Raw genomic sequence first — 24,381 nt, forward strand, 5'->3', positions numbered from 1 at the left:
CGCAATATGCACTAAACGTGCTCAAAGCACTTTACAATGGGTCCTAACCTGTAAGACGAGACATGAAGCCTGTCTGTTAGGCATATTACAATTTTTCCTAATCGAGACAATGCTTTTAAATGGCCAGGTAAAAAAAAAAAGTGAGCTTTTATAATGCGTAATATCCACTAAACGTGCTCAAAGCACTTTACAAAGGGTCCCTGACCAACACATAACATAAAGAACGAAACATGATGCCTGTTAGGCGATAATACCTTTTTTTTCAGAGACAACGCTGTTAACGGCCAGGTACTCATTTTACACCTGAGTACGGTGAGAGAATGTGAGTGTAGACTCAACTGTGCACCCTTGGGACTTGAACCCAGGACCTTCTGATCAGAAGGTGAGCATCACACCACTAGACCTCATATGTTTTGTTTTTGTTTTTAAGGGTTTTAAAGGCGCTTGCAACACATTTAGGTTATATCAGCGCCAGTAAAAAGGAAAAATATGGGATAGTAAAAAGTTCTAGAATTACAAATAAAGCACCCAAGAAAAAGTAAGACATAGGGGAACTGGGAACAAATTAAATAGGGATCAGATGTAGATTCCCAGAGCACACTATCAAAGTACTTAGTTTGAGACCACCTATAAGTCTCATCCGGACACAAGCACAAAATCCAACAAAGAGGAATACACTCAAATGCTTACATTATACATTCAAAATAACAAATATAATAATACATAACAGAGAGATGATTTACAAGGAAAAAAATATCATCTCCCAAAACAATAACTATGCATTTGACTATTTACCTCCCAGCTAGGACTCCGACCAGGGCCAGGACAAAACCAAGCAATCTCATTCTAAGACAAAGACAGAAAACAGTTATAAGGGGATAGAAGACACAGTATGTACCCCCCTGCCCACTATGGAAGATTTAAAAATATAATTGAGACCTCAGTAAAGAAAAAGAAAAACAACTACAAAAAACAACAACAAAAAGCTAACAAATCCCCCCTAAAAAAACATTGACCCAACTCCAAACAAAACACAAACACACAATAACTCCCCCCTAAAAAAAACCCAACAAAAAACCAAACAACTAAAAAAAAAAAACAAAAAAAAAAAAACCCCAATAAATACCCAACAATACATACTCCACCCCCAAAAACGATCAAACAAACACACAAACAAACAAAAAACAAAAAGACAGAACCAAAAGAATTTAGACAAATGGGACCAGTTGTAATAAGGAACAGAAAACAGCTATCGTTTCAACAATTTCTTTATTTGTACTTTGTTTTCAATAATATTATATATATACAATAGGCATTTCAACAATTTTATGCATTTCAATTTCAATAATGGTGAAAAGAATAAATAATAATAATAATAATAATAATAATAATAATAATAATAATAATAATAATAATAATAATAATAATAATAATAATAATAATAATAATAATAATAATAGTAATAATAATAATAATATGGTCAACTCAAATTATAATGAAATAACAACATAGTGAAACCAACACACGCACATTGCATTAAATACACACTAACAGGACACCCATCATTCTCAATACACATACAACTTCCTGATCGTGCCTCGAATGACTGACACACGTGAGGCGGAAATGATGTCATAATTTGCATTGCTTGATTTCTTCATTATTATGAGTGAGAATACTGGGGGGAACTCAGCAATGGGATGGGATGGTACATTTGACACAGGGATAATGGAAGGAGGTGAAACAGTAATAATAATAATAACAATAATAATAATACTACTCATTATTAAAAACACTCAATGGTCAATTGAAACCCGCCCAAAAGTCAGTCCAGTCGAAGATAAAAACAGAAAATGTATTCCCCTACCCCACCCCCTCTCTCTCTCACTCTCATTAATATATAGTCAACATTGGTGAACAAGTGAAATCTCCACAAAAATCGACAAAACATAAGATCAGTTATAAAGTGACAAGGACACATGATCTAGAGAAATTGATCAATTTATGTCAAATGCCAATTAATCTCATATCTACATACCCAGTGTCGGCTGTATATCTCATCATTAGTCGTTTTAAAAGTCTATTTTTTTTATATCTCCTGTAGTAATCTTAAAATGATATGTTCTCATAAAAAAAAAAAAAATATAATGCAGGATTTTAACATTTCTCCTATTTATGAAACAATAGAAACGCAACAACATAATGTAGCTATCAATTGTTTTACACGTGCCAAGAAATGTGTTTGGAAATACAATAGATCCTCTATATAAATAATTTAAAGTTCTGTTAGTAAAGGCTCAAAAATTAAACCCTTTATGGTAGGATTTGGCCTTTTTTCTTTTTTTTTTGCAAACCTAATCAAGTTTTAAAATATTTTTTATAAGGGTTTTACGGCGCTTGCAACACATTTAAATCTAATCAAACAATAATTTTTTTCCTTATTAATTTCAATAATTTCAATATAAGCACATAGCTGTTTCACCAGGAAAGTCACTTCACTGTGATCGCTCTCATGGTGAAAACAGGTTTGGGGTTATTTTAGAAAACAATAATGGAAGAATTACTGTTTGAACAGGTTAGCGTAAATCCAATACCCATCATTAAAATGTAAACAGGCATATCAGCATCTTGGATTATGAATAGTGTGCACAACACACTGGAAAAGAGGGTACACACCACACACACAGGACAGTGAAATAAGTTAAATAAGAGTTTGTCAGTGCCTGCAACATTCTTGGGGTTGCAGATGACTATGAAAATAATCATCGGGAATGCGCCTAGAGCAAATATTAATGGAAAAGGTGCTCTCTAAGTAAGAAACATGCAGCAAAATCCTGTTATACCACAACGTCTGGAACTCTGTAGTAAACAAGATTCTACTTGTTCATCATTGTTAGTTAAACATTATTGCGAACATCATGCTCAATTTCAGACTTGCATAAATATGTAATTATTATTGCCCTCGGTACACAAAAACAAAAGTCACACACCAGTTCTCTAGGGTCAACACATTTCACAAAAATATTTACCTGAGCAATGGAGATGGGTAATACGATAACAACATGCTTGGAAAAATATACATAAATAAAAGGGAGCCTATCATTTGTGCCATGAAACAAGAGTGGATGGAATAAGGTGTTCATAGAAACAAGGGCGATAGACACACAGTAATAAAATAGGGCAGATCTCTGTAAAATGAAGAATATCTTATGTTAAGATAATTTTACTATCTTTGTTTTAGGCAAAATCAATGTACCACTGCTTATCCAACAATTTTACGAAAATGATAACTGACTTATTTTTTTAAAGCGCTAATATAATAGAACTGATCATTTTTATTTTTTGCCTTGTTATAACCGTCAAATTCTGCATATTCACACTAGAAACCAGCAAACAGCTGATCTCTAACTGTTCAGTCTTGCATCATGATGTAATAATGAAACATGTTTTTCTTTGGTTTCCCTTCTGTATATTCAAATTGATAACACTTATGACAGTATAGCTCTGAACTATAGAAGATAGCCTAGGGAAGAGTCAAATAGAGAAGCATAACCGGTGGCCTATGGCCCGACTAGGGTCAAGGGCTTAAGTCAAGTACATCTCATGGGACAGCGTGGCTCAGCGGTACGGTCTTTGCTTCATACCCAAAAGGTACAGAGTTCGACTACCCCCTCGTTTCAAATTTCTCCTTGGGGATGAATAAAGGGAGGTTTTTATTTATTTATTTTTTTTAAAATAAGCTCTCCAAGGAAAGAGAGCAAGGATAGATTATTGAGAACCACTGTAATTCTTACATTATCCAGAAGTCCTCTGAAATTCCAACCTCAGCGACCAAGATGGAATCAAGCGAAAGCCAATTGGGGCCCTTATGCCATATGAACTAATGAGCTTACATATTTCACTTGATTAAATAGGTGTTTTTGTGTATTTTATCGTTTAAATATTCCTTGATCAATACATCAGAGTTGCTTTATGAAATTGGGAAGAGAATGAAGATGAGCAAAGAGTTGACGCCATTGTCAAAATAATCAATGATTGAAATAAACTCACTCATTAAAAAAAAGGAAATCAACGGGCATGAATTATCATTTTAAAAAAAATCTTCTGGCAAGATACAACTAAAACAATCATTTTCAAAAGCTTATCTATTTTGTTATTATTCTTTATTTTTATGACCTGTAATAAAATTGAAAACAAACAAAAACTAAGAAATGGCTGGATGCGATTTCCAAATGAAGACTCAGTCTATTGGTTACGATCAATATATTTCAGTCATGAAAATTCAGAACAATCTCAATTTCCTGGGCTAGGAATAGCCATGCAGTTTGGTAGGCGATGACATCTGTTTTTTCCCTAGTGAAAGAAACTTAGCACCTATTGCTTGGTGCTGCACTGTGGCTGATCCCAGAGTTAATCTTGTTTTCTTCTCAACGATATTAAAAGACAGTAATTTATTCGCTTTGCCGATTCTTCCTCCGATTTTATTTACATCCAAGTACAGCTAATGTTAGCTTGCTTTTATCAATAATTTTTATTTTTTTTCTTTTTTTCGGGGAAGTTAATTAGATACTTACATTACTAAGTTATTCAAATATTAGGAGATTGCAAAGCTAAGGCATTCATGTTCTCAGATTGTATGGTGGATTGAAGTTTAAACTTTAAACTATGAACTTACATCACATTCTTCAACAAGCAATGAAAATCAATCGGCATTAATTTATCTACAGAACACATTATAAGAAAATAGAGGATACAAGTCATTGAATAAACAACGTCATGTGATGGGTTGTATTATATGTCTTTCATATTTAGGAATGGTTTATGAAATCACGATCAACTTCATATCTCAAAACAAGTGGGTGTGAAAAAAGATAATCACCTAATCAACTAGAAGCAATTTAAGATACACTATAACTAGCACGAGAGCTGATTCAATAGAAAATTGATTCCAGTCCTGATTAAAACTTAAATTAGAAAAACAAAGAAAAGGATATTGCAAAAGAATTGTTAAATAAATTCCACTCAGTAAAGTGAAATTAAGTAAAACATTTTTGAAATGTAAAATTTATGTATATATATATAATATATGAAGAGTGGTTTTCTAAAACTCCCTAAATCCGTTTTTTCCCAGCTTGAAATATTGAGAATTATTTCCCCTCTAATTTCTCATTCAGTGTATTATTTCATCATATCTTAACTTCAAATTCACACAAATCTAGGGAAATTCGTGTGCCATTTGATGCTTAAAATAAAATTTACATTTCAATTTGTCTCATGGAAGGAAAATCCAAAAAAGTAGAAAAATCGACTTGACGAGTTTTGGAAAACCAGCCTTCAAATATACTTAGAAAGAAAAATAATTTCACTATCTGACCTGTCAATCAATTTTGGTCAAAAAAGTATCTTCTATATTCCAGCTTCAAATTTTCTTCATAAACAAAACATGATATAAAAGAGAGGATTCTAAATTTAAACATTAACATCTTACAAATAAAATGTCTATACAATGAGACTTATATTTATTTATCTATTTATGAATTATATTTTCACAGTAATTACAAATTTAACAAGAGAATCTGATTCTTAACAGTAACAATGATAAAGCCTTATACACATTGTGGAATATACTAAAAAGCTTGAAAGAGAATAATAAATACTCCACTATCAATAAATAAATAAATATGAAAGTAATGCATGATCATTTTTTTCTTCTTTTCACTTTTAAAATGTTCGTAATTATTAAAATTCAATAATGAAGCACAAGAGGTTTTCAACTTAAATACATTATTATCATCGATGTTTCAAATACGCATCATGACTGCAACAAATGCATTTGAAAAAAAAAATCATCAATATATATATTAAAAAAAAAACAAGAAAAAGAAGAAAGGAATTGCAGACGGATATTTAGAAAATTCTCGCAACGTAATTCATTCAAATGATAGATACAGTCAAACATCTTTTATCATACCATTCATTTTGCTCCATCATCTCTTAAAGAGAATAAGAATTTTAAAAAATAAATAAAGAAGATAATTTAATTTCATACCGAGGCAATGAACAAAATTAGGTCAAAGTATTAAATAAACAAAAGTGCATGCATTTCGTAACTCATCCCCATTTTGACAATAAAATCTCAAGCAATCCATTCCATGACTCACATCCTCTTTCTTTTTTTCTTAAAGGTGGACAACAACAGAAATTAAAAATCAAAAAACCCCAACCCCCCCCCCCCTCCCCCAAGAAATAAAAACAAAACTTAAAAAAAATATCCCAAATATAAACCAACCAAAAAAAAAAAAAAAAACCCCAACAAAAACTGGACATAAAACACACGTACACACAAACAGGAAAAAACTCAAAACAAAAAAAAACAAAACATAAAAACGAGATCCTAAATCATTGCCAGTCCTCAAGTTGCATTCTCATTGAGAGGACCGTACTTTTCTATGACAGAATTTACGTAGCCTGCCATATCAATATCTTGTTCAGCAGTGTTGACGATGAAAGGATGCTGTAAAAGCTGGCTGTAGTTGTATCTCTCCTTGCACTCCTTCTTCAAACTGGTGAATGAACAATTCAGAAAATATAACGTTAAAAATGTGTGAGTAGTAAAATCAGATTTTGAAAAGCATCTTTTTAAAAAAAACTGATAAATAAAGCAGTCGAGAAAAAATCCTGTCTTGTAAAATCCGTGCTCATATACAACTGTGGAACATGGGCACTGACTGAAACTGAAGAACAAAGATTAAACAGATTCCATAGAAAACAACTGAAATGAGTCCTGAATATACAATACCCACAAAAATAAGCAATAAAACTGTATTAAAAATGCAATGAAAGACCTTTATCCATTCAAATCCTGGAGGCAAGGTGGCGGCTTTTTGAGCATATACTCAGAAGAGATGAAAATATACCAGCTGTAAAGCCATGAATCCTATTTTCACCCCATCTGGATACAAGAAATAGAAAGGTAGATCACCCACGTTAATTCACACTGTCCTGAATAGAGACCTAAAACGCCTTCAAAATAACAAGGGAATTAAAATCAAAGGAAGACCTTATGAAATTAGCATCCACAGCAAAAGACTGTGAACTGTGAAAGGAAATGACACGGATGATTAGAGAGGCAGCTGAGGCGTCCCAATCCGATGATTAGGAAGTCCTTAAGTCAGTAAGGCAATAATAATAATAATAATAATAGGAAATAATGTATATAGCGCCCATGTCCGGTGAACACATAGCTGTCGGCACACCTTGAAATAACATATATTAGCAATTCAGATCATTTACTCACTCTCACACACACATACACATGCACACTCACATATACACAGTAGGTAATTGATGTGATGATTGAATGAAAATACATAACTATGAGATGTAACATTTAAACAGATATGTTATTAAATGATGATGATGATGATGATGATGATGATGATGATGATGATGATGATGATGCTCACCAATGATCTATAAAGTCACACAATTCTTGTGAGTACTGGTCCTTGGGTAATTTGGGTGAGGCCTCATTTACCACTTGTTTAATCTGTTCAAATGGTGACACCCATTTGGAGTAAGGGAATTCTCCTGTGGCCAGTTCCATCTGAAAAAAAATAATAAAATTTAATAAAAATAAAAATAAAGTGAACCACATTAAAAAATTACTACGATAAAATTTAAGATTGAGGATGGGTAGATCGGCTTATAGTTGGGTATCCTATTCCCCATGTGGATCTCACCAGCCATTTACTTCTTGTCTCAGCAAGATTTGCCCAGTTTAATAATTGATCTCATTTTAATATTCAGTTATGTTAAGTGTGCTTTGAATCTAATAATAATAATAATAATAATAATAATAATAATAATAATAATAATAATAAAAATAATAATAATAATAATAATAATAATAATAAATTCTATTCTTTGAAAAAAGGGCTGGGGGTCAAAATTATTCTGTACAGCCCATGATAAATTTCTGCTAACGAAAACAGAATTACTGCCAAATCTAAAAATTCTAAAACTATTTTTCTACAGACTGATATACTTGCAACCCATTTTTCAATTAAGGATAATTCTATCACCCGTTGACTCAAATGTTGTTTAGAAAATCTACTGGGGCAATACGATTGGTCCTTAATTTTAGCTTAGCCTAGCGAATCACCATCAAGTTTGATTGTTGATAGTTTGAAAAATCCGTCTTGATCTGTGTTAATTTCCTCAATACAGTTGTATTATAATTAAAATAGATGAGTGCCTGTTCGTAATAGCCTTTATTTCCCTGCATATTTTGCGGGGTCCCCACCAGTTTAACTCACTCAATCCTAGAGATTTTTGCAACTTTTCAAAATTGGAAAAAAAATGTATTAAAAATGAGCATGTACATAGATAGTTTTATTCAACTATCATTAATGCGCAAAAATTAAAAACAATAGCTTTGATACTACGCCTATATCAGGTCTCATAAAAATGTAATAAATAGGAATGGGGTAAAAGTAACCCGGGTAAACCTCGGATATAGTCGGTGTTAGGGTTGAGTGGGTTAAACAAACAAGATTTTTAAAATATGAAAAAGAATCCTACCAAAGTGATGCCCAAACTCCATACATCCGACTTGATGTCATAGCCCTCACTCGACATGTCTGGATTAATTCGTTCGGGCTGTGGATGAAAAATTAAGTGCATTCATTAAGTGAAACACAAGACATTGGTTATTTAACAACAATAATCCAAACAAATGCCATATATATAGCCAACATGACAAATCAGGGAGAAAGAACTAGTGTAAGATAAAGTTGTGAAAAAGTGTGAAAGAAACAGTGCCAGACAAAGCAAGAATGAAAAATACAAGAAGAAAAAAATCATCCTGCCTGGACTGTTCAGGCAGGTTGATTTAATTTGGAGAATGTTCTGTTTTCTAGTATTTTTCTTTCTTGCTTTGTCAGGCTCTATTTCATACACACTTTTTCACATCTTTAAATAGGAAACAAGATGTGTCATTTTCACCCTTACGTATATAAATTGAAACTCGTTTTTTCTTCTTGCAACCAACATTAGCATTGCTGATGACAAACACAGCCATCTGTTGTTTAAGACTCATTTATAAGAATTAAATCTAGTTTGTTACCAATATTATATCATTTGGCAATGGATTCCAGTTTAAATTTGCCCTGTACATATGTCTACCCTAAAATACCTTAGAACAGTGTAAAGTAAATACATTTCAATATGGTCTTGTGTCCATTTCTAGGTAAAATAACAAGATTTTCATCACTTTCTACTTATTATTTTTTCAATACAAAATAGGAACATGATGAAAGAAATCTGAAACTTGGGCAAATTAGACCCCTGAAAAGAATGCAGATAAAATCAGTGTAAAGGTCTCCTTGAGGAGGTACCGACAGCTCAGTTTGTAGAGCACTCGCTTCACATGCAAAGGGATGAAGATTGATTCTGGGTGAAGTCGATATTTTTTTCCTGACACTCCTGTCCATCCAGCTGTGATTGGGTAGTTCGATCTGTCAGATCTGGTGGAAAAGTACTTTTAGATAAAGTCCTATCCAAAGGCTAGCAAGCAATTGCTATTTGTCCGTTTCACGTTATAGAAAACGAGATAAACTTCAGCTCCATGGGCCTAATGGATCTGAAAGGACTACTCAAAAAAAAAAAAATTTTCTTGATAATGAACTCACAGCCATGTAAGGTCGACAGCCAGCTTCTTTGGTCCTGGCTATAGAATCGACCAGGTATCCACTGATGCCGAAATCACAGATCTTGACGGCTCCTGCCTTGTTGATGAGGATATTGGAAGGCTTCACGTCACGGTGGATCACATGGAGTTTGGAGTGGAGGAAATGAAGGGCCTCAACCACCTTGGAAGGAGAAAAAATAATTGCTTTAAAATAGCCCAACATCCACTGAATGAGTTCAAAGGGCTTTACAATAGGTCTGAACAACAGCAACTCTGAATATGCAGGGAGAGAATGCAGTCTGCCTTATTGATGAGGATATTGAAATGCTTCATTCACATCACAGTAACTCATGGAGTTTGGAGTGGAGGAAATGAAGGGCCTCAAGTACGACAAGTGTAGATGGAAAAGTGATACGAATTCAATTAACAACAAAATAGTATAGCAACTTTTGACATAAAAAGATAAAACTTTAAGTGAGATTTCCAAGTTGTTAACTAGTTGTAAAAGAGTAATACCTTTGCAGTTTATAAAAAAGATTTGTGAATTATTCAATTTTTAAAAATGATACGTACAGCTTTGGCAATTTTTTTAATGACATTTTCTGGAATCTTCTCCTTGTGCAGTTTTAATTTCTTGTAGAACTGGTCTAAGGAACCATCCATCACTTCCATACAGATCCAAACATCACCCTGTAAAACAACAGTGACAAATAACTATCAAATCGTAGTCGAAAAATACATGCATTTCATTTTGTTTTTGTTATTTGTTTTTAGAGGTTTTACTGCACTTGCAACACTATTAGGTCATTTTAGAGCCAGTAAAAAGGAAGATGATAGAGGAAAAGTTGTAGATCTGAAGTTAAAAAATCATCAAAGAAAAAGCAAGACAAAGGGGAACTTCAAATAGGTTCAAATAGGGAATAGAAGAAAATTCCATGAGCAATCCCACAATGTGCCTATTTGGATAAGCAAAGAATCTGGTTATGAAGGATACACTCAAATGTTTACATATTCAAAACTAGTAACTATAACACACATAACAGAGAGATGATTTACAGAGAAATAAAAATGTCATCTACCAATAAAAAAAGGTACGTTACATTTGACTGTCTCCCTTTCAGCTAAGGAGCTCTCCCAGGATAGGCAAAAAAATCTCAACAATCCAGAACAGAGAGAGAGAGAGAGAGAGAGAGAGAGAGAGAGAGAGAGAGAGAGAGAGAGAGAGAGAGAGAGAGAGAGACAGACAGACACAGAGAGAGAGAGAGAGAGCAACATGGAAAGGGAAAAACAAATAGGGGTGATAGAAGACACAACAACTGAACTCTCTGCCCATCATAGGAGGTCATAGGATCCCACCCAACATTTTATTTTCCTTCGTCAAACTAAAAGTGACAAGTACGCATTTCTAAAGACGACCCTCCCTCCATCTCCCCCCCAATAAAAACCCAAAACAAAAAATTAAAAACAAAGCAAAACAAACAAAACCTACCTCTCTAAACAAAGCTCCGTAAAATTCTACAGTAAATTCACACCCTCCGCTCTCCTTGTTGATGTCCAAGTCCATGAGTAAACGTTTCCTTTCCTGAGAGTTGACAGTGGCTGTAATACGCTGCAGGTGGTAGACAAGCAAAATACTAATAAATAATTAAATTGAAATACAGTAGCAATTTTGTCATGTCTGAGTTTAAATTCATAAAAACAAACCTAAAACGTGAGCATTTCAGAAATACCCACTTGCTTTACGAGGGGCCTCAAACCAACAGCAAAACATCTAGAATGGGCTACGATACCTATAAAGTGCTGTTACAACTTTTTAAATTTCTTTTTTTAAACAAAGACAACACTGTAACCGCCACGTGCTCATTTACATCTGACTGACTATTGTAAGGGAATGTGAGTAAAGAGACTTTTCCGAGGAGGAAGGTCCTTTATTCAAATTTCGAAATTTGAACCAAATTTTTAAAAATGAAAATTGGAGAAAATAGCTTAAAAAATAAACTACAAAAACCTCACTAACAAAACAGCAACTTCTGTCTTTGAATTCAACTAGACTAAATCTATTCAAAACCATGTTTAAGTTCTGATTTATATTAAAAATGAGTTGCACTGATTGTTTACATTTTAATCCTTAAAATCTCATATCTATTTTATGTTTGTTGACAGCGCAGAGCTGCTCATATCAATTTTTATTTGCTACCTGGAGAGATCTGCTCATATCACCTTACATAAATTGTCACAAACTCATCTCTATCACATAACCAAACAAAACCAACCTTAACAGCCAGGATTTTATTGCTTGGTCTGTGTATCATCTCCTCCACAACGCCGTAAGCACCACGGCCCAGGAAGTGTCGGTGCTCCAGATCTGATGAGTCGCATTCAAAGTCGACTCCGCCGATGGTCAAGGTGGCTTTGGAATCAAGATCTGGCTTGGGGGGACTGCGATCAAACAATGACGAGATAAAAATTATATATGAAATAAACTTATAGGTTGAACTTCTAATATAAGTAGTTCTTCAGTTTATCCTGGTTTCTATAGTGTGAAACGGACAACAGCCATTGCTTACTATCCTTTGGATAGGACACTGGTCTATCACAAAGTACTTTCCACCAGATCTAACAGACCCTGCTTCCCATTCAGTAGGGGATCAGATCAGAAAAAAAAAAGCTTGACTGTACCGAGGATCGATCTTGGTTCCTTTGCATATGAAGCGATTGCTCTACTAACTGAGCTATCGGGACCCCTAAGTGTCTTATATAGCAAAATATCAATTTAATGCGCTCAAGGATCTTTACATGAGCATAATTTATTTTGAGAAATATCCACTAAACATCTTTATAAGTGCTTTGCGCAAGGGGTCCCTGGCCAACAGCAACACTTTGTAAGATGAGACATGACGCATGTTAGGCGATATTACAATTACTGAGATTTACTTTGGCTCCATGATGAGAGCCATATGGCTCTGAAGGACTACTTTTTTTTTGTTTTTTAACAATGAAAAGCAGAGCCAAGCAGTAGTCAGATGTGTGAAATGTAAAGTGCCTTGATCGCTGATTCAAGGTTTTGGCTTTGGTTTAACATTTTATGGTATTGTTTTTATGTTTTTAAGGGTTTTATGGCACTTGCAACACTATAAGTTCTTTCAGAAAAACTATAAGGTGAAAGTGAAAGATAAGAAAAAGAGGAAGAAGAAGAAGAAGAAGAAGAAGAAGAAGAAGAAGAAGAAGAAGAAGAAGAAGAAGAAGAAGAAGAAGAAGAAGAAGAAGAAGAAGAAGAAGAAGAAGAAAAAGACATAAAGGGACTACATCAGACAGAAAACACAAGTAGATTCTAAACGTATATACAATTTTATTTAGGAGACATGTTTTAAAAATCAAAACAGGCTGCCCAACCCTTGACCGATGTCTACTTCCTTACAGCTGTCCCTTCCGCCCATCCATTCTCTCCAACTGCGTCTTATCCCTTTGTTAATTCCGATAAACACCTCAACCCCCCACCCCTCAGAGAGAAGAAAAAAAACAACCCATCACTCCCCCTCCCCCCCAAAAAGCCCAAGAAAACAAAAAAAACAACAGAAAAAAAAATACAAATTAAAAAAAACAACAAAAAGTCCCCAAAGAAACAAACAATAAAGCAAAAACAAGGAAACAAAAAAAAACTCAAAAAACCCCCCAAAAAAAAACAAAAAAAAAACAAAAACAAAAATACAAAACAAAACAAAACAAAAAAAAAAAGAAAGAAAGAAAGAAAAAAGGCCAACAAAACTTTTTACGTTAATGGTATGATTACACATTAAACACACATTCTGGTTGTTACACTCACGCTGTAAGAGCACTGTGGTCGACATCATTGTCTTCTTGGATTTTGAAACCTGAGCCTAGGAACTTTTTACCTATTGACGAAAGTAAAAAGATAAAATACAGGGATTATATTACAAATTGGAAATACAAAAACAAAACAAAACAAACAAAAAAACAGAAAACAAAACAAAAACAAAACAAAAACAAGAACCAAAAAAAAAATAAATAAATAAAAAACGACCCCCCCCCCCAAAAAAAAAAAAAACAACAAAAAACAAAAAAAAAACAAACAAAAAAACCCCCACAAAACCCAGAAAAAAAAGACAGACAAGAACCAAAAAACGAAACAAAACAACAAAACCAAACCCAAAAACAGAAGCAAAACCAAACAAACCACAACACACTTTTGGACAGAACCAGGGTATTAGTTAGCCTTGGACAGAATACACACAAAACAGAAACAGGTGCGCAATCTGGCAGTCTAAATCTATGGTTGGAATCTACGCTTGTATCTCTATGACCTACTTACTAACAATAAGTACGACCAGTTCCCGGATCCCATTCCCATTACAACACATTGCAACACTAAACATCTATCTGGTTAACCGTACCCATTCTACTATAATATTTTCTACTATAATATTTGCTTTTATTATTATTAGTACTGAGTACAATATGTCACACAACACATCTGTTCTGTGTAAACTGGCACACTCTGATAAAACACATTAAAAACAATTTTGGCCAGAATTATTATTATTGTTATTATTATTATTATGATTTTATATATATTTATATATTATTATTATTATTATTATTATTATTATTATATTATTATTATTATTATTATTATTTATTTTTTTTTTTTTTAAACTTCAAATATCGGCCGAATCAAGATTATCAAGACTTGGAAAAATATGGTCATAAATTCTCAAACCTTCTTCTTTTATGGAGTATCGGATTTATGATTTTTTTTTTTGGGGGGGGGGGGGGGGGGGGGGGTGATAAGATGGTGGTAACGTGCACATAATTTGATATGTAAATGTTGCAGCTCGAATCCTTCACCTTAAACAACGTCATTATTACATATTATTATTATTATTATTATTATTATTATCTCATTCGTCTGTAGTGTTTCATTCAATCTGTTTTGTTGATAAAGGGGAAACACGAAACGTCCACATTATCTGTTTTCGTTTATTAAATTGAAGCTTATATTCAATATCACAGTTACAAAATATTTGAAGATCCGACAACCGGACGCAACTACGAGCTTGATTTAGCATTTGTTGGAAAGGAAAATATTATTTTGCGTTGGTTTGAGAGGAGAGTTATTAACAACGAGCCTGTAATAAACTGGATTATCAGATCTGCAAGTAGATAGACGTCCGATGGGGGTGGGGTGGGGTGTATAGGGGTGGTGGTGGTGGTGGTGGGGGGGGGGGGTGAATCATAATCGAATGATATTATTAAAAAGACTATTCCGTGGTTAACTCTCTCCTTACCACCTGCAGCAAAATGTACATCACAAACTTTGAAGAATGAACTTTGTTTAATTGAATATGAACATAAAGTTGTTTTGTAGAGAGCTTGTTTGAGTTTTTAAAAATCAATTTATTTTGCTGGGTAAGCCTGCCATTTTGGGAAAATGTGACCCATCGTCTCAAAACGGTATTATGTCGGGATGGACCAGATGATAAAAAGTCAAATTATAGTTAAACTGGTCAAAAATATGAAACCTTGGAATCTACCACAGTAAAATATGATACTCCTCTAAGCATATAAACTCAACTTAAGCATGACATTTCTGGCTACAAGTTCCATTTTCAGCATCTTAATCATCCCGACTTTATACCGTTTTGAGATGAGACGTCACAAATACTGAAAAAGATCGGTAAGGAGAGAGTTAAAGAGTTTTGTCGGAACCGACAGTCAAAGTGTTTGCACAAACTTTTTTCCCCTTCTTCTCAATTGTTCGAGGTCTATTTCTTTCTTTGTTTATTTTTCAATTAATCGAGATCTACTTCTTTTTATTATTATTATTTTTTTAAATGTACGACCCGCAACCGTCTCAAAGCTGTATTATGTCGGAATGAAATGGAACCTTAAAGTGATTGTAAAATTGAAAGGATAAGAAACAAACTTTTCGTTGTTTTTGTTTTTTTTTTCTTCACTGTAACAAATTGTATTCAATCGCCAGGATTACGGATAGCAGACCTGCCTACGTTACTATTACGAAAAAAATCGTAGAATTACGAAACATTTGGCTCCAATTTCAGAATTTCCTATATCTCTCAAGTCATTAAATTCTTTTGAAAAATGAAAGCTTTATGCCAGACTACATAATTTAAAAAGAATGGGGAATGAGAGAGGACGACAGACGCATGCGCACAACCAACATGACGTTCTCTCTCTAATAACTTTTCCGCCGGTGACGTCAGAGACTATGGGTGACGTCCAATCAAGGGACGCTACTCTTCCGCTAAGTGTTATTTATTTATCCCTAGTGAGGGTAAATTTGTTTATTTTAAAAGTTAACTAAAGCGACTACAATTTGTATTTCTTGAGAATTATTAATTTTAATATTTTCGAATGGGCAGGTTTGGAATAGAAGTTTCATGTTTGTGGTTATTTATTTCAATTCCCAGCACACAAGAGTTCATCCCGACATATTATCGCTTTGAGGCGGCGGGTCACGTAATTTATCCTTTTAAGAAGCGGATTCAGAGACAGATATACTATATATGTGACCCTCCGTCTCAAAACGGTATTATGTCGGGATGATTCATAACCCAAAAATGTAAATTTAGAGATAGAATGATGAGAAATCGGACTTTAGAAGATTTTGCAAAGCAATACATAGTATTTATATTCCACCATGACGTAGAGAAAGTAAACCCAAGTTTGATATTTGTGGATATGAGTTCAATTTCCCTAACCTAGTGTATCCCGACATAATACCGCTTTGACACGGTGGGTCACATATATATATATAGGGGGGGGGGGGAGGGGGGGGGGCAGCGTGGCTCCGCGGTACGGTCTTTGCTTCGTACCCGGAAGGTACCGAGTTCGATCACCCGCCGCTGCACTGTGTGGTCTTGAGCAAGTCAGCTCGCCTTAGCTCAATTTGAGGCACTGCACTGCGGCTGACGCCTGGGTTATTCCAGTCTTTCCTTGGAATAAATCCAAGAGAAAAATTTCCCCTATAGGATAAACAGAGGGAATTTTATTTTTATTTATTTTTACATTTTAAACTCAAATTTTACCATTTTCATCAAGAGAGCAGTAACAGCGTTGTTTTTATTTTTAGGTGTTTAACGGCGCTTTCAACATTATTTATGTCATTAATCCCCCGTTTCTAGCTTTTTTTCCAATTTTGATCAGCCAAGATAGGCCATGTCTGCTCTATCACGTTAATACTGTTGTAATAACATTTTATAAAACCATAATAGTTACGTGTTTGTTTTTTTTAAAAAATGTTTATTAACAATTTCTGCAGGAGATCACTTTCCTGCAGATACTTTAAAAGTGTGACTGGGTATTTACTTATTCGCCTCATTCTATCTAAAACAAAGGGCAGAATACAGGAAGAAGGACGTAAAGGAGAGGGTAGACAAAGATATAATAATAATAATATAGCAATGAGTTACCTCTCCGGTTTCAAATGGAAAATCGAGTTCCCCCAACCAAGAAGTGATTCAGGCACCATCTCGTGCTTTATGAGTCTATGATAATAATATGATCGATACCAGCAAACCAACACCTTATTATCAGCCATGCGTGGGAAAAGCCCGCTGATTATGATTGCACCTCGTTCTGTTAAGTAATATGGATTGTAGCCACTGGCGGGAATTGCCAAAAACGCCTTTATTACATTTTGGCCGCAAAACTTTTACTCCCAAAAGATGGAACGAAATTAACATCACCGAAGTCTTTGTTATTGTTTTTAGCCAGCCATTTTCATGAGTAGTTCTTATTAAATTAAATCAATCAGACTATAAGGGTTTAAGGTTACACATAGTTTTTTTTTTAATTTAAGACTTCTAAAAAAGCCTTTGGCCTATCTCTTTTAAAAAAATTATTTTTAAAGAGTGGTGGTGGGAGAGAGGAGGGGCGAATTTGGGTTCATTTTCATCAATTGATATTGATGCTGTACGTTTAGTCAAAATGCTTATAACATCCGCCAGTCGGATATAACGTAACAACACACAAATCTATGTGAAACCGTAAACATTTATTGTCTGATTGATATAATTTAGTGATACTTATTCATAAAAATGTCTGACCAAACAAACAAAAACAATAACAAAGAGTTGAGTGACGTCAATTTCGTTCCTTCTGTAGAAACTGTGCTCCGAAGGACTACGTTTTATATGACAATAAATAAATACAGAATTGTCCACAATGCGGGGGGTGAAAACCCGTGTAGGCCTGTCAATGTAATGAAATGCGAGGCCAATGACCTGAGTTCGAATCAAAGTGCACCGTACATGACAATCCTTTTCTTTTCGTTTTTTGGTCCAGCCATCGCCCTATCGCCCTCATCACCAGCAACAGCAGGCCACCACCTGTCCTAATCATTCGCCGAGATGACTGACAACTGCAGCAATCGGCGACAGATCATTGTCCTCTCCTCTCCTTGATTTGTGGTCCTATCCACTGTAGGACCTCATGCAACAGATTTCACTTCGAAGGAGGTACGGGAACTGGAATACAGTTGGGGTTGAATAAAGATGGTTGCGCTTGGCTAAGAAACTCACAACATTGCCATCCGGAAGTATAACGGATCAACACACAAAACTCTGTGTAACAATGAACTTTTATAGTCGCTCTCCTTACCAGCCATTTTCAGGATTCTCCCCAAAACCTCACATTCAACTAACACAAAAATTAATTTTTTATCACTCGAACATAATAGCATAAGATCTAGCGATAAACAATTTCTTTAGTAAAACATGCTCAAAAACACACTGTTCATTTTCTTTAAATTTCATGATGAAATTTGAATAAGAAATATGTTGGTTGTATCGTAACGAATATGACGATTTTCCTATGGTTGGTAAGGAGAGGGTTAATACCGTTTATTGAGAATTAATCGTTTTGTTTCACGCTATCGTTTTTCTCAAATTCCATTACAAAACCGTACATATGGACATTACATAGGGCAAACTATGACATAACAAGAGTTAATTTTACAAGCGGCGTACGACTTCAGTCAAACTCGACCTCTATCCTTGACGTTTTTACCAAGATGGCATAGGTATGTAAATACAACCGCGCGAATCTAGGTTACAGAGGTGTTGAAGTCCGTACTTGTAACCGATAGATAATAATATTGTATTGAAATTGAAAGATGTTAGTAACGGAAATAGAGATTCACATCAACTGAAAAAGAAACAACTTTATTCATTAGTCATTAAACCCCACTCTCCTAATATTCCTATCAAACCACGAGCCAGCAGCACATTGCACGACCGTGTGCCCGACTGAACAAACGAACTTTGACCTTACTTGACTCCATTCTGCTGCTTTACGGCTCGCACGGCTGCACGGAGTTGAAAGTGTATCACGGTAGGTCGACTCGAGTGTATGTTGCATGTGTCATGCTCGTGTGGGAATCGGGAAGTGGAACAGGGGTCGGCAACCACCTGCCTTCTCTTTAACTTTAACGGTGAAGCTATGCGTTTAGGTTAAAACAACTCAACATCAGTCAGCCGGATATGACCTACCGACGCACAAAACGTGTGAAACCTTGAACGTTTATAGTCTGATATGATCTAGCGAGAACTAAACATTAACTCACTCAATCCTAGAGATTTTTGCTACTTTTCAATATTGGAAAAAAATGCATTAAAATGAGAGTACACCAAATAGTTTTATTCAACTACCATTAACATGTAAAAATTAAGAACATTAGCTTTGATACTACGCCTATAATTTGTCTCAGAAAAATTGTAATAAAAAGGCATGGGGTAAAAGTAAGCCTGGTAAACCACGGATATAGTCGGTGTTAGGGTTGAGTGAGTTAAAACGGCTGTCTAAAAACAACAACAAAGAGCTAAATGACGTCAATTTCGTACCTTTTATAGATAGTATGCAGATGACGTCACTCAGGCCTTTGTTATTGTTTTTGCCAGCCGCGTTTGTGAGTTGTTCTCACTAAACTGTATTAATCAGACTATAAAAGTTCATGGTTACACAGAGTTTGTGTGTTGGTCCGTTATACTTCCGGATGGCAATGTTGTGAACTCCTTGGCCAAGCGCATTCTATCTATACTGTTATCCTTTGTATAGCACGCTCGTCTATCGGAAACTACTTTCCGACAGTCCCAGCTACCCAATCACTGCTGGGTGGACAGGAGGGGGTGTCAAAAAAATAAAATCTCGACTGCGCCCGCGAATGATCTCGGCTCTACCAACTGAGCTATCAGGAACCCCCCACTATCTCAATACAGAGGTGAAAATGGGAAGGATTGCGCTTCCGATTCGATTGAAACCGTAAAAAACAATGAATGTTTCGGGTGCAAACTCTCGTCAGCGAAACAATAAACAATAAAAAAAAATTGAAATGACACAAAAAGTAATGAGAAGTGTATCGTGGTCTCTTTGGTGGATGGGCCATGCGCTACATGAAATTCCCAACACATTTTATGTAAGCCCCCCCCCCCCTGCATTGGGCAACGCATTATACATGTAAATATCCTAACCCGTTTGACAAGCACGAACATGTAACTGGCATTGACAGCTACTGATGCTATGCATTTAGGTAAAATACTCACAACATACGCCAGCCAGGATATACATGCCAACATGCCCTTACTGTGTGTAACCTTTAGGGAATATAATCTGATTGATATAATTTGGTGAGAACTAATCATAAGCCGGCAGTCTAAAAATAGTAACAAAGAGCTGTGTGACGTCAACTTCGTCCTTTCTATCGTAAACGTACAATTACAAAAAGGGCACACGACAGGCAACTTGCACGGTATTAAAAAACAAAACAAATTTGTCTCCTTATGGCCAGCTGACGGAGCGCATCAGGCATGCCAAATCCATTGAAATACTCTGTATGAATTTAATATTCATATAATTTTCATTCCGCAAAGGTGACCTAGGTCAAAAATTATAAATACGAGGTTGCGATGTAGTATAAGTATAAAGAATAACATCAATGCTGATGGAAGCAATGATTCATAACAACACGTACCCAACTTCTTATTCTAAGAACAAGTTTGACCTTGAACTTTTCAAAATAAAGAATTGTATCTAGATAATATTATCAGTGTTGCCAATTCAGGAGGTAAGAATTTACTGAACGTTTACACAAATACATAGACCGACCCCTTTCTGAGTGCTAAACTTCAGTGAAATGACATCATGTGCTTGCTTTCTCCCCCTCCCCCCCCCCCCCCCCCCCCCCCCCCCCGTTTATCAGGTGATTGGAAAATATACTGAGGGTTTATAATAACAAACCGAATTCCGTAAATATAAGGACAATTGACAACCTTGAGATATGCATTTTAACAATGTAACAGTTGGGGAAGTCAGAGGGAATCCCCTTTTCTAGCTGCTGCTATCCCACCTAACCGGAATTCCCGTAATATTCTGGTCATGCCTGGTACAACAGATAACTCAGCAGCAGTACATCAGAACATTATTGTATAAAGCAACGTTTTATGTAGCGCGCTTTCTCCTTATATGAATGCGCCTCTCGGTGATTCAGTTAAACTTATTTAGATTCAAACTTCCATTTCATATAGTCCTGAGTCGTCTGTTATGCGTATTTTAAAAATAGAACTTTTACCATACCCGTCACCATGTTTAGCTATTGCCGGTTACTCATTTATACCTGAATCAAATGAGGTAATGTTTGTAAAGTGCCTAACGTAAGCTCAAAACGCCAAAACCAGAGTTTTGAGATCAGTGTCGCCCAACGAATCACTGACCACGTTTAACATCGCTTTTATTTGTTGCAAGACGATACATTGCCACCTCCTGTTCCATTAAAACCACACGGAGTTAATCTCGGTTTCGACAGCATTAAACGGATTGTAGTAACTGCTCGCCATCTTTTTCATAGTACTCTTATCACAGCACAATGTACCTTGTGCTAATTCTAGCAGTCCCCAGTTATTATTCAATCACAGCCTAGGTGGAAGGAGGGGGGTGGGTTGGGTTGGACGGGCACGGGGACGGACATAATCTCGACCGCATCCGGGATTGATACCGCTATCTTTGGTTGAGAAGCTGTCCACAATACTGCCATACTCTGGAAAACCCCATGTTTTAAAATTTGGCCAGAAAACTAGTCCTTCAAATATCGATCGATTTAAATGGGAATTTAAATCGACCGATATCTGAAGGACGAGTTTCCTGGCCTAATTTTAAAATATGGGGTTTTCCAGAATATAGTACAGTAGAATAATCATGCGTCGTCCGAAACGACAAGTCCAAACGCCAATGCGTGGGTCGCAATCTTTCGGACGGTTTCCACATCGATGACAAGTGGGCCGACGTAGTCCAGGCCCCACTGATGATGCAAATATATTCAACTAAGTGTGGGACTGAATTCCCCTTGCTTATTCAGTGCAACCTAAAATGATATTCCTGTCTTTCTCTTTCAACTCCATACCCTCCTTCCTACATGAGCTCGCCAAAAGCGGATGATGATAAAGGCGTGATTAAATCCATTTTTTCCCCTATAATATTTTAAATTAATATTTTACATTACGCCTTATCACGACGATGTGTTAGGAAAGAACACACACACACACACACACACACACACACATATATGTATACATAGGACACAAATTAATAAGCTTGAAAAGCACTCATAATATTATTGTCAAAGAGCAGAAACAGCCGACAAGCAACAGTATATATTATTAGATTATTATACGTATTATTATTATTATGTAGTACAAGAAGCAGCTGCAGATATTCCACCAAACGTACAGCAATGCCAAACACGTCTGGAATGCCGGAGTGTCGAGAATCGTGGTTTCTTCTTTTTTTTTTTTTTTAACACTGTCACGCTCAAAGAATTCTATAGGACAACGCGATCAGGCGGATAGACACGATAAACAGACAGTCGGCCACAGACTTTATCATCGACAACTTCAGCATTCCGAAATAACAATGTCTGCCAAACACGGACACAGCACCTTTTATTTAATTTTGGCCAGACATTTTTTTTGGCTTCGCAAAATACATATTAATTATAAATTGATAAAAATGACTCAAAACATTGTCAAAAGAGACTCAATCCCAAGACTTCAAAGACTTCAGTTCAGTAAAGGCTCTAGCCATTGCCAACAGGCTATTTGAATGAATCAATTGTACTCTATTATATTTTGAGGTAAAAGTTTTCTGTCACCGTAGAGCTGTACCGTGACCTCTTTCTGACTAATCGCACGATGTGACAATACGAGATACAGAGTATTAGCTAGTTCACTGCACGCCATATTCTGGAAAGACACGTATTTTAAAAATTTGGCTAGAAAACTCGTCCTTCAAATATCAATCCATATAAATGATCCTCATCATTGAAAAAACTCTCAAACCTGAGATTTGATGGAAGACTTCGCGAAGTCCAAGGTTTGAGGGTTTTTGCCAATGTGAGGGTCATTTAATTCGATCGATGTTTGAAGGACGTTTTCTGGCCAACTTTTAAAATATGGGTTGTCCCCCCCCCCCCCAGAGTACAGCAGTGTGGTGGTATGACACTCGCTTGGAAGGTCAGGGGTTCGAGTCCCGCTCTGAGCGACGCAAAGTTGAGTTCCTGGAAAAGGCTTTTTACTCAGATTCTCTCACCTTACTAACTCGTCAGGTGTAAATTGAGTACCTAGCCGTTACCAGCATTGTATATGTCGGGGAAACAAAATTGGAATATCACTTACAGGGCGTCATGTCTCGTCCTTCATGTTCAGTGTTGCTGTCGTTTAGGGACCCCTTTGTAAAGCGCTTTGAGCAGCTATAGTGGATATTGCGCTATATAAAAGCTCAAGTAACAATATTGGGTCGTTAGTCTGGAAATCTCAATGCTATTTAAAATAAAAATCAAATCCAATATAATTTCAATCTCCAGCAATGAAAATCCAATTAAGCATTTTGGCAGTACCGACGTGCACTTATTTGCAGGTTTGATAACCAAATCCCTTATGGCCTCATTGTTGTAATGGAAATCTAAAATAAAAACAACAAAAAAAAAAAAATAAAAAAAATAAAAAAACAATAAAAAAAAAAAACCCCAAAAAATCAACAACAACAACAAAACAACCAAATAAACAAAAAGAAACAAACGAACAAAACAAAACAAAAAACCCCCGCAAAATATTGTCCATTACATCAATGTTAAACTAGGTCCATAACGGATGTCAAACCTGCATACATGTACACGTCGGGCAGTATTTATTTTATTTGTATCATAATATGTCGTTTTTGACCAATCATCAATAAAGTTATATCGTATTTTTTTCTCTCGTTGATATGATGGTATGTGAAACTTGTCGCTTACGATAGATAATGCGTGACATTAACCACGATCTGCATAAAGATACGTATAAAAACATGCACGAGTTAGATTGCAACCATAGAGTATTTCGAGGGATAGCGTTTTTAATATTCAATGAGGAGGAAGTAAAATGAAACGAGATAACGCACATTCCAGGAAAAAAAAAAAAATTATCGTGTTTTCTGGGTAAAGAAGAAAATAAGACTGACTTTGGTATTTTTCATTTTAATCATTAACATACCCATCCCTACCAATGACAACAAATACAACAACAACAACAAGGCCAATAACAGCAACTTTGACAATAAAAAAAAAAAAACAGCGGCAACAACACCAACGACGTGAACAACAGCAAGAACAGCAGCAGCAAAAA

General features: G+C 35.5%; 1 protein-coding gene across 2 annotated transcripts in view; it reads right to left on the bottom strand.

Annotated features, from left to right (window-relative positions):
- Positions 1–4,479: 4,479 nt before the first annotated feature.
- The window catches only part of LOC144972418 (dual specificity mitogen-activated protein kinase kinase 6-like), a 69,353-nt gene continuing 49,451 nt past the window's right edge, over positions 4,480–24,381 (bottom strand). For both annotated transcript variants that reach the window (XM_078913582.1, XM_078913581.1), the window contains exons 2-9: positions 13,515–13,584; positions 11,965–12,130; positions 11,181–11,300; positions 10,265–10,381; positions 9,693–9,872; positions 8,584–8,661; positions 7,467–7,606; positions 4,480–6,563 (exon numbers count right to left, since the gene is read on the bottom strand). In XM_078913582.1, the coding sequence (XP_078769708.1) occupies positions 6,413–6,563; positions 7,467–7,606; positions 8,584–8,661; positions 9,693–9,872; positions 10,265–10,381; positions 11,181–11,300; positions 11,965–12,130; positions 13,515–13,584 (1,022 nt within the window). In that variant the 3' untranslated portion in view covers positions 4,480–6,412. The remainder of the gene's footprint in view (positions 6,564–7,466; positions 7,607–8,583; positions 8,662–9,692; positions 9,873–10,264; positions 10,382–11,180; positions 11,301–11,964; positions 12,131–13,514; positions 13,585–24,381) is intronic.

The sequence above is a fragment of the Berghia stephanieae genome, chromosome 5, assembly GCF_034508935.2.
Source record: "Berghia stephanieae isolate SIO BIC M18660-M18661 chromosome 5, UCSD_Bste_1.3, whole genome shotgun sequence".
In the NCBI taxonomy this organism is placed as follows: domain Eukaryota; kingdom Metazoa; phylum Mollusca; class Gastropoda; order Nudibranchia; family Aeolidiidae; genus Berghia; species Berghia stephanieae.